The sequence below is a fragment of the Lates calcarifer genome, linkage group LG2 (genome assembly GCF_001640805.2).
Source record: "Lates calcarifer isolate ASB-BC8 linkage group LG2, TLL_Latcal_v3, whole genome shotgun sequence".
NCBI classification, from domain to species: domain Eukaryota; kingdom Metazoa; phylum Chordata; class Actinopteri; family Centropomidae; genus Lates; species Lates calcarifer.
The window spans coordinates 25370800-25381019 of record NC_066834.1 but is presented as its reverse complement, the minus strand read 5'-3'; the positions used below and the strand labels follow the sequence as shown (position 1 = coordinate 25381019).

Below are 10220 nucleotides of genomic sequence, written 5' to 3'. Positions count from 1 at the left end.
TTTGATCAATATTATATTCCATCATATTCCCTGTTATCAAAAAGGTTATAATGCTGTAAAAAAAAAAAAAAGAAAAAAAAGAGAGAGACCATTAAGAAAGAACGTCTGACTCAAGAATTTTAATTTAAATTCCAGTGGCCCTTTGGTATAGTGGCAGCAACATTAAATTTATCACATATCCATCATTTGCTGTCAATTTAATGACATTCAACTGAGAACACACAAGGTTATGAGTCAATGATGCCAGCTATTTGGGTGCATCAGCAAACAGAACAGAGTTACTAATGTGCCATGGGCACAATGTGGTCCAAATGAAGGTTTTACTTACTGAAACATTTCCAGTAAAAGCCTTACTTGTTTAAAAGTGAACCATGTGCAGGAGATTCTTCCTTTTAAAATAACTCTCTAAAAGCATGTGGACATCCAAACATTAAAACCGTACTGATTGTTGAATATCTCATTCCACAGCCATGTAGGTATTATTAAGGAGTTGCATCACCTTTGCTCCTGTAAGAGCATTCAGTGTTCTGGGAAGGTCTTCCACAAGACCGGGCACTGACATCTACTGTAAATGTTTGTCAATGGTTATTGCATGGCCTTGTGCTTGATTTTCTGAACTTTTTAGCAATGTTTTATCTCTAAACATCAAAAGATGTTTAGAGATAAAGTGCTGTGTAGCAGAGGGTGGGGCAAGTAAGATGTCTTCTTACTTGGCCCACCTTTCAACAGCTTCTCTCCTATCCTTAGTGTTTAATATATGTGACATCGTCTTAGATCGTTCTGAATTGGAGTACCAGCAGCAGTGCTACTCTTTCAAAACATATGTAGGTCTATCATCACCTTGGTTTGCCAGCCAGAAATATATTAAACAATCTTTGAATTATTGGATCAATTTGTTAAGTCCATCTGCCAGTAAACCTCTTAGGCTGAGTCGGAGAACAGATCTCTAGACCAATCACATGCCTGGTTCTCATCATCAGGGAGGTAACCATCAGAGCCATCCAGACCTCTCTTTGATGATGTGAGCAGTGATGGATGATGATCCAACAGATTTCTCTTGCAATTAACTCCATCTTCCTGCTGCGTTTCCCAAGTAGAATCAAAATTACTTCTGCTGTTATCAGTCTGCCTTTGTCTTCTGAGCTTAGCACTCAATCGTGTTTTAGCAGCAGGAGTAGGAGGAACAACTACTGCACTGTCCTCATAATCACACACAGTGACATCACAAACACTTGAGTCACATTTCTGGTTGATGCTCACTGTTGACCCCAGGATCAGAGCCCCTCTCTGGGCTCTCAGGTGCTGCTCAGCCAACTGATGGATTTTATGCTTGTTTGGTTTCCAGAACCTCCTTTTTGGTGTAAATCGGTGGTTGTGACTGCTGGATGTCATGCTCCATGGTAAGTTTTCTTTTGTAGACCCTCTGCCACACTGAGGCAGCCTGGTAGCACTGACAGTGTTCATTATACAAAGAGAAGACGTGATTTTGGCTGGCATTTTACTGTCCAATTCAGGCAGATCACTGTAAAAAGCACAAACATCTTGAGTGTCTGGTTGTGAGGAGGAGTACAAGGGAGCAGGAGACTCTGATACATCTGCTACTTTTATAATTGGGGTGGACTGAGCAGGAGGGATGAAGTCAAGATCTTGTGTGTCTGGTGGAATTAAACTGTCTCTGTTGATGCATTTATTACTTTCCAGTTTCTGTTTGTCTGGTGTTGAATGTGGGATACTGGGTTTTTCACTCCTCAGGTACTGTATTTCCAGATTGGAAATCAGCGGGCAAGCCTCTGTGGTCATCCTGACAGTTTCTGCATGAGTGTTCTTTGTGTTTGAATCGATGATAAACGAGCTGCTGAATAGGTCAGCTGAACAATTGTAGGTATCCCCTTCAAGCTGCTCTTCTTCTTTGTCTTCAAAAGACAGTGAACTAGCTTCATCATCCTCCTGATGGGAAGAAATGCTTCTGGTTCGACCCTTGTTTACACAGCCAACAGAGTCAGATAAATCATGTCTATCACCTCCACAGTTTGGTGGTGGTGTATTAGTGATGTCCAGTAACATCCATGAGTGGCTCTCTGTTAACTCTGTGTCACTTTGACAAACTGAAGTTGATTGAATTGATTTGTCTTGTGATCTGGCTTCCAGGTTGTTCCTCACCGTTTCCTGATTTTGCACCTTTACATGTGGCTCAGTTTTACTAACAATGTCAGAATCTTTGTTTTCCTCACATAAAAACGCGGTAAGACTCTCAGAGAAAGGCAAATCCTCCCAAGCCAAGGAGCTCGACAAAAGTGTTTTGGTGAGTCGTCTGGTAGGACACTCCTTGGCCTTATAGCTGACTGGTAAATCATTTTTGTGACGAGGCTGGGAGGGACTGAACCAAGTGTCCAAGATGGGGGTGTTTCTGACAGCTTTCTCAAAAGATGTGTGTGGGTATTTTGCAAATGATGGACTATTATAGGAATTGCACTTGAAAGAAAGAAGAGGTGACAGAGTACTGTCCATGGTGGCTTTATGGTTCCCTAGGCAGCCTCTCGGTACATTGTGTGGTGTTTTGTTGTTGTCTGTCTGCTGGCTGTTCTCACCTCCACTGTCCTGGGTACTGCAGTCTTCCTCCTGCTCCGCTGATGACGTTATCAGTCCTAGTGACTGTTGCCAGGGAGGGGTTGGAGTAAGGTTGCTACCTTGGTGCTGTGATCTGGGATGAAAAGAAAAAAAGTGACTGAATTAAGAAAAAAATGAAAAAGCAGATGTGAAATATAAAGTTAAAATATAAAAATAAAACTGCCCTAATTAATTGCATTACCTTTGTGGTGACTGGGAAAGAAGACCTGAGGCAGAAAATGTGGCATTACTGAAGCTGCTGCCTGAAGAACAATGAGGAATCAGCAGCAGGGTTTCTGGGGGTCTGGAGGATTTGCTGGGATCGGTGGAGCCCTGCTCATACTCAGCAGCTCTCTGAAGAAGGATCCGATAATAACTGACCACTGTGCAGCCTCTCAGGCCTGCAGCATTGGGGAGGATCATCTGACTGGCGATGAACTGGACTGTGTCTTTACTGCTGGAGCCATTCGCAGCAGGCTCTCCAAAGCAAAGCCCACTCTCTGCTCCGGTTACCTTAAGGACATAGACAAGACCAGGGATGGTTCAGATCAAGCAGCATAAAAACAAGTGAAATTTACTGCACATTTTGGACATGCTGTTCAAATAAATTGGAGCTGAAATGATCAGTTGACAAGTTGACTGACAGAAAGTTAAGAGGCAACTAAATTACTTATTTATTGTTTAAGAGATTTTCAAGCAAAAATTCCAAATTCCAAAAGGCTTGTGCTTCTAAAATGTGGGAATTTGCCGACACTTTGTCTCGTCTTACACGATATAAACAGAATATCTTTGGGATTTTGGACTATTTGGTCAGGGTAAACAAGACATCTAAAGACATCACCCTGGACATTTTATAGACAAAATGCTTCATCAAGAGGATGGTCCAGACACTCTTTTAGAGCATTAGAGGAAGAGATCACACTGTTTGAGAATGAGGCACAGCTACACAAGTGACATAAACATGGGTTAAGCTAATAGTAACTTCTGTCTGTAATTATAATAGTATTACAACTTAGAGATATGCTTGCAACTGGAAAAAGTTTGAGATTTCATCAAACACAAAATCATGTTTAAAGAGGTGGGTCTCCTTCAATGAGACCTCTGTTCACTTGGAGACTATAAACAACTAAAACTAAAATGGCCTATTATATTTTAACCCCTTAGTAAAACCAAAGATATAACATATGAAATTAAAGGAAAAAAACTGTTATACACATGTTATAAAACTATCCACTATCCAATTTCAGCCTAGTGAAAACCATTATCAGTAGTGATATATGCCTGGCATAAGCTATTAATATATCCAATACCAAATGCAATCATACCTTTATACCAAAGATAAAATGTCTGCCAATGAAACAGTCCTCAACAGCCTTCACCAACAGCTTGGCTCTGGTTGATGCTCCAACTGGTCCCTCAAGGTTCTCCACCAACCTACAAATTTACAAACGCAATAAAAATGCTCAATGCCGCTCATTTAACTGGCAAAAATTAGAAAACTCTAATCACAAGTTGAGCTTTCATTTCATGTGCTCACCTCTGCAATCCACTTGCATCAATGCCAAAGAATGGGTTCAAACAGGTTCCAAATACAGTTACTCCAAATATACATCTGTCCCGGGCCACTCTCAGTGAAAGACGATATCTGTAATCAACCCGTTCTCTCAGACACCTGTATCCACACTTGAAGCATTTGCATCTGTGGTGGGAACAGGTGAAGGTGTGTCATGTTATCTATCTCTCTCATTGAAGGTAAAGGTTTTGCAACATACATCAATGAAGGAATTCATTCATTTTCAGATTTTAGCTCATTCAGATACAGTCTTTACACAGCTACCTCAGGGGGAGCTTGGCAGAGACACATAATAAAGTACTGTATTAATTTTCACTTAATTGGGACAAGTTTACAGGGCATTAAAAAACAGTAGAAGATATTAAAGTGGTTCATACAGACCCACTGATTCCTCTTCAGAAATGAAACAAATTAGTCTTTCGGGTTGTTTGTTTGTGTGTTTACCTCGTCGAGTCCTGCTGCTCAACATCAATCCTCGAGAAACAGCCTTTACAGCAGGGATAAAACACACAGGCGTCTTGCACAGACAACACGGCACAGTCCACCAGAGCCCGTCTGACAGACATTTAGTCCGCAAAGAGCTTCATCTGAGGAACAGGCACTTTGCTGCAGCTAGCAGGCTAACCTCGGGCTAACTGAAACTTCTTACGAAACTAAATGAACTTGGATATAACAACAGAAACGTTGGTACCATCAATTATTAATTGAGACAGAACCAAATCATGACAGGTCCAGATGTAAAATGTAAGAAAACGAAATTTAACGAAAATAACGAAATGTAAATACATAAATTCGTAATGTTTCCTCAGCTGTTTGCAGTCGCTCATTGGCTAAGCTACGCCTTCTTCTCTAGTTTTTATTTACTGGCGTTTGACGAGTCAGCATGCAGGTGCGTTACCGCCACCTACTGGATGTGATATGGGCCAGTGGATTGGCAGCACAAAAATAAGGAAAGTTTTAAAAACGCAAATTCTCTCTTTAAAAAAAAGAAAAAACAATATTTTATTAGCATGTATTTCAAGACAGTTGAACAATTATCAAATGGACGCAGAATAAGACCATGTAATTTTTTTTCACTGACAATCTTCTTTTGTCTGATCTTTTTTTTGCATTATATAATGCCCTGAGAATTTTCCAACATGCAACAAAAAAGTAGTGTCCATTTGCTGTAAATCTCACAGTGCAATACTCAGTACAGTAGTATGATGATGATGATGACTTAGGACTGTGTGAAATAGCTAAATGTCTAATAATGAGTAGTGAATAAGTGAATGAGGGAGAGATTTCAGACCAACACTGAACTTAAACAAAAAACCATAATGGGGTTCATCTTATTTTCATTTCTAGACAGAACCCATTGTGCAGGGACATGGTTAAATTGATATTACTCCACAATGAAATTAAATAACATCATGTATCAACACTGACTGACCATTAAAATTATTTCTACACATAAATTACACTCTCACATCTATCACACTCAAAATCTGCTCAGACTTTGTGTATGTAGTTTAGTATGTAGTATGGGAATTAAAAGATCATCATTAAATCATTAAAAGAAAAGACCATCTCTGTTTTTCTCCTTTATTTAATTAATTTCATGGTACAAACAACATGAGGTTAGATCACAGGTTACATCTGGTCATTTATCAATCATATACATGCCATAGTATGTTCTAGTAGGAATCCACACAAAAATGTCACAAATATGTTGTCTCTCAGTTACACCTACAAAACACTGAATTTCTCACTACATTTTCAGACAGGAAAATATAATAGATTTCTGTCTTTACAGGCCAAAAATAGCAGTTAATCTACTGAAAATACTCTGTAAGAAAAATGTCTCTGAGGTGTACAACTAGTATAATAAAATATATATCATATGTGCAGTTGTAATAAAACCAAGGCTACAGTACTCAGGACAGCAGAGGTGAGAGCAGCACACATAGTTCTAAGAAAATAAACCTTTTTTAGCAGAAAATCTGAATTTATTATTGGTATGCAGCGTTTGGGAATGACAGTTTCCATGTAAAGTTATTGTTCCCTGGAGGTTAGAGAGGTGAGTTTGTGATGTTCATGTTTCCAGTAGCCCAAGGTTTGTATTTATTAAACTAGTCCTAGTCCTAGAAGATGGCTTGTGTCTTCCAAAATAGCTGGAAATGTGGGTAGATGTTGGTTTACCACAGAGGTGCTCTGGTAAGCACCCCCTTCCAGCTATGAGAATCTGCAACCTACAACAGAGCAGCACAATGTATGTGTAAGTTCTGTAGAATGGCAAAAATGCAAGGTAACAGATACACATGGCACATAATAATCCTTGAACTATAAAGTAACTTAAAATCATAACTGCATTTTCCCATGCTAGTTATGTTTGATCAGACTGTCTCACCTGCATTCTCCTTTGAAGAAACCTCAGCTTCTGGTTGAGACATTCAATCTCCTGAGACAGGATAAAGAGGACATGGTAAAGTGGATGTAGAGATGTTATGTAAAGTATCTGTTTAATTATAACACAAACTGTGTCATTCATATTTTCAGTGGGAGAGTGGACAAGGATATACTCATAAGCATGGCTGTGCTATGTTTAACACTGTGTCCATTACTGTAGAAGGCCTAAAGAAAAGTTAAATTACCTGACCAAGTTTTTCATTGCGCCTGAGTTTGATCTGAGGCAGAAGATCCTCCAGTCTCTGAATCTGTAATAAAACACTGGAATCTAAATTCATATTCTGGCAAGTGAGCTTTGTGGTCCAGACAAACTGAAAATGGCATGAAGAAAGAGTACATAGGTAAAGCAAAAATTAATATATTGACAATAAAAAATGGAGACATGAGTGTGCTGTCAGTGTTAACACTTTAAAAAAGCTGAATTTTGGTTGTTTGTTTTAAGAGAATTACAGTTTAGTCACGATTAGTGACTGTATTGTGGGCATGCTTAATAAATGCATGTATTACTTAGTGTGACCCATTCATAATGTGCCAGCACCAAACCACTAGTAGTTATTGTATTACCACTATGTGGTTATTGTGTCATACCCTTCTGTCAATAGTCTGTAGCCTCGTCTTCATGCTCTTGTTAATCACAGTCATAGGGATGATTCTGGGCTTGGGATGCACTGGGAACAGAAAAATAACAGCCATTACAGATATCAAAATTTTACCTTTTCTTCAGGATGAATTTGTGTTCATTTATTCAATGGTGTACAATTCAGGCACAAGTAAGGGAGTACTATTACATATCACAGTAATCCAGTTTAGTAGACATTTCTCCACAACCTCGCTCCACAGTACCTTTTGGACCTCCTTCCCTGCACCAAAACGCGATCCTTTGGGGATAGAGCCTTCAGTGTGGCAGCCCCCACCCTCTGGAACTCTCTCGCCATGCTACATCTTTGGTTACTTTTAAGTCTGCTCTGAAAAGTCACTTATTCACCCAGGCCTTTGTCACTTAGTCTTTTTTGTTTGATTTTTGTGTGGACATTGTCTTTGTAAAGCGTCCTTGGGTCTTGTGAAAGGTGCTATATAAATTTAAGATATTATTATATTATTATAGCCTGGCTCTGTCCACATGTATTAAAATCCACCTGCCTGCAACTCCAAAGCTTTTCAATTACCAATTTATATCCTTTTTTTGTTTGAACTGAACAAAAACAAACAAATTCAATAACAAACATGATGTGTTAAATAATAAGTTTTAGAGATGCTTTTAGGCAGGTTTTGTTCTCTTTTGACAGAGCAAGGTTAGTTGTTTCCCATCTCTTGTCCTTATGAAATGCAGAGGTACAAAGAACAGGCCCAGAACACACTGTTAAAGAAATCAGAGGCTGAATCCACTCTTACCATGCTGAAAGATCTTGGCTACCTCAAGCACGTAAGGCCTGTGGTGAAAGATATGTGTCACCAGTTAACATCAATTAGTGCTTAATGAATGGAGTATTCTCTGAGTAGACATACAGAAATATAAAACTAAATGTCTACAGTCAAAACTCCTTACATGTGCTTACTGTTAGCAGGGATGGAGTTGTTCAGAGGGATCAGACAGCCACGGTGGTTTCTTATCTGCCCACAGATGAAAGTAGAAGTTATCCAGCTCAAGTGAGTTCAGAAGAAGTATAACCACATATTAACCAAACTAACCAAAAACAGATTTTTCTATCTTTGAAACAGTATTCTGTAGACATACTGTATGTGCAAGGGCAAAGGAGTCATATTACCTTGAATATTACATCAGAGGAGTTCAGCCCAAAGGGAGTGGTGATAATCTGAGAAGAGAAACAGTATAAAAGATGTAATACACATGGATGGAGACGTATTATTATACATCAGCGCTGTCACTGTTGAAATTCAATACATTTTGAATAATCACACACTGTACAGGTACAAAAATACAAGCAACAGTACACACACCTGTATGATCATGGTGACATCAGCTGCTGGAGGAATGGACACCTCTCTAAGAGCCACCACTCTGTCATCTACAACACATACAACATGAGGTGCTACTAATACATCACCCTACTGATTCTTCATAACTCAGGACATTATTGAACCATTGGGTCCATGTCCTCAGGTTAACATCTCCAACTTACAATTTGACCTCAGACCATTTCACAACAATCCATTTCACAACTAGTTTTAGAGGCCTGTCACAACCCAGTATGAAACTTACACAAGTGTAATGCTGAAACTTGAAACCTCCAGTGCACCTATACTAAAAATGGACTTTACACTTAAATAGGAGACATTTTGTGTAGTATTAAACTTGCATATATGTTACATATTGATTGATTCTGGATTTTTCAATGAGCGCGAAGGAGTAGATGTCATTTTAAAAATACAGTATGATCATTCAACTTTTTCTTTAAACACTATACAAAACACAAATTATTATTCAATATCTACATCTACAGATTTGATTAATTATTATAAAAATATCCTTTATCAAACCCTTCACATTTGCATCAATCTTCGAATCACGTTACAAAATGAGATGTGGGCGCTGATTGAGAGCTCTAATTATAAACTAATAACACTCAACAGTCAAATGCAGCTGTTGCTATCCTCTTAAACCATTCATAGATAAGAGCTTCATTTCCTGTAATAAAAGCAAAAACTTCACGCATAGTTCTGAATAACGTGTGTAAGATGGATTTATATCACGGTCTGAGGAAAAACATGAGAACATAATCTCCATTTAGTCTTCAATGGGTTAAAAAGGTTGGTTGCCATAGACACAGCCTCACAGACCGAGTAAATCAGCGGCTGCAAAATAATACATCACATATCGTCAAAAGAAAAAAAACAAAACCAAAAATAAAATCAAACTTACAGAAATATACGAACCGTTTTTGTCAAGCCGCCTCAAAGCGATCCAGACCTTTGATACCCGTGATGATTTATCAAAACTGGCGTTAGACATTTTAATCTCTGCACAGCAGGGGTGGTCAGACACGAGGGTACCCGCTACATCCGGTCAGGGACTTTCAAAATAAGGCCTTATAAATAATGTACCCACCACAGTTCTGCGGGAAATACAGTATTAACTGCACAATTTATAATAAAACGAATAAAAGTAGTTCTAGTCACTACTCTGCAGTCTGGATAGAGACAGAAAAACAAGTTGTCAAAATAAAATGCGATCACCCTAAATCTTAAATCAGTCAAAGGAAAATTCTGTGTTTACTGGGGAAACACACACACACACACACACACACACTGACATTCCCATGAAAGCAGAGTGATGTGTCAGTGCATGCAGCCTGGTGCATGTCACATCCTGAGAGAAATCCAGTGGAGTGAAACTAAACTCCTTCACAAGAACTCCTCGTTTTGTTTGGATCTCTTTTTATTTGTGTTCCTAACCGTTACATTCACCTATAGCTCATGTATTCTTTTTGTTTGTTTTATTCTGTGAGCTTATATCTTTTCGACAATTAGTTCTTATTGATGTATGTAGTGTGTCCCCTTAAAATTTCAATACTTTCCAAATGAAAAAAAAGAGATTTTATATACATATAACTCAATTATAACACTCTTTTTA

At 38.6% G+C, this 10220-nt stretch overlaps 2 protein-coding genes across 5 annotated transcripts; both read right to left on the bottom strand.

Annotated features, from left to right (window-relative positions):
• Positions 1-104: 104 nt before the first annotated feature.
• ddias (DNA damage-induced apoptosis suppressor) lies at positions 105-5041 on the bottom strand. The gene is made up of 5 exons (XM_018667007.2): positions 4625-5041; positions 4145-4306; positions 3933-4041; positions 2810-3120; positions 105-2701 (listed from the first exon to the last, which is right to left on the bottom strand). Exons 1-5 carry the CDS (start codon positions 4744-4746, stop codon positions 922-924), a joined length of 2484 nt encoding a protein of 827 aa, XP_018522523.1. The 5' UTR covers positions 4747-5041; the 3' UTR covers positions 105-921.
• Positions 5042-5750: 709 nt separating this feature from the next.
• si:zfos-1056e6.1 (uncharacterized protein LOC107988029 homolog) lies at positions 5751-9773 on the bottom strand. 4 transcript variants are annotated; one of them, XM_051077386.1, is made up of 9 exons: positions 9510-9759; positions 8588-8655; positions 8395-8442; positions 8175-8239; positions 8021-8058; positions 7217-7296; positions 6814-6939; positions 6570-6620; positions 5751-6411 (listed from the first exon to the last, which is right to left on the bottom strand). In XM_051077386.1, exons 2-9 carry the CDS (start codon positions 8597-8599, stop codon positions 6358-6360), a joined length of 474 nt encoding a protein of 157 aa, XP_050933343.1. In that variant the 5' UTR covers positions 8600-8655; positions 9510-9759; the 3' UTR covers positions 5751-6357. The 4 variants fall into 4 exon arrangements, with proteins under 4 accessions (XP_050933343.1, XP_050933338.1, XP_050933341.1 ...); XM_051077381.1 differs by having other exon boundaries at positions 9524-9757; XM_051077384.1 differs by having other exon boundaries at positions 6814-6876; positions 9524-9737.
• Between the last annotated feature and the right edge of the window lie 447 nt (positions 9774-10220).

What these genes read in the sequence shown, in the direction of transcription:
- ddias (XM_018667007.2), bottom strand. Translation starts at nt 4,746, where the DNA reads ATGTCTGTCAGACGGGCTCTGGTGGACTGTGCCGTGTTGTCTGTGCAA. An exon ending in GAGCAGCAGGACTCGACGAG is followed by an intron (nt 4,307 to 4,624) that starts GTAAACACACAA and finishes TTCCCACCACAG; the next exon opens with ATGCAAATGCTTCAAGTGTG. An exon ending in ATTTTATCTTTGGTATAAAG is followed by an intron (nt 3,121 to 3,932) that starts GTATGATTGCAT and finishes TATGTCCTTAAG; the next exon opens with GTAACCGGAGCAGAGAGTGG.
- si:zfos-1056e6.1 (XM_051077381.1), bottom strand. Translation starts at nt 9,599, where the DNA reads ATGTCTAACGCCAGTTTTGATAAATCATCACGGGTATCAAAGGTCTGG. An exon ending in CCTCTGATGTAATATTCAAG is followed by an intron (nt 8,240 to 8,394) that starts GTAATATGACTC and finishes ATCTGTGGGCAG; the next exon opens with ATAAGAAACCACCGTGGCTG. An exon ending in TTCTTCAAAGGAGAATGCAG is followed by an intron (nt 6,412 to 6,569) that starts GTGAGACAGTCT and finishes GCTCTGTTGTAG; the next exon opens with GTTGCAGATTCTCATAGCTG.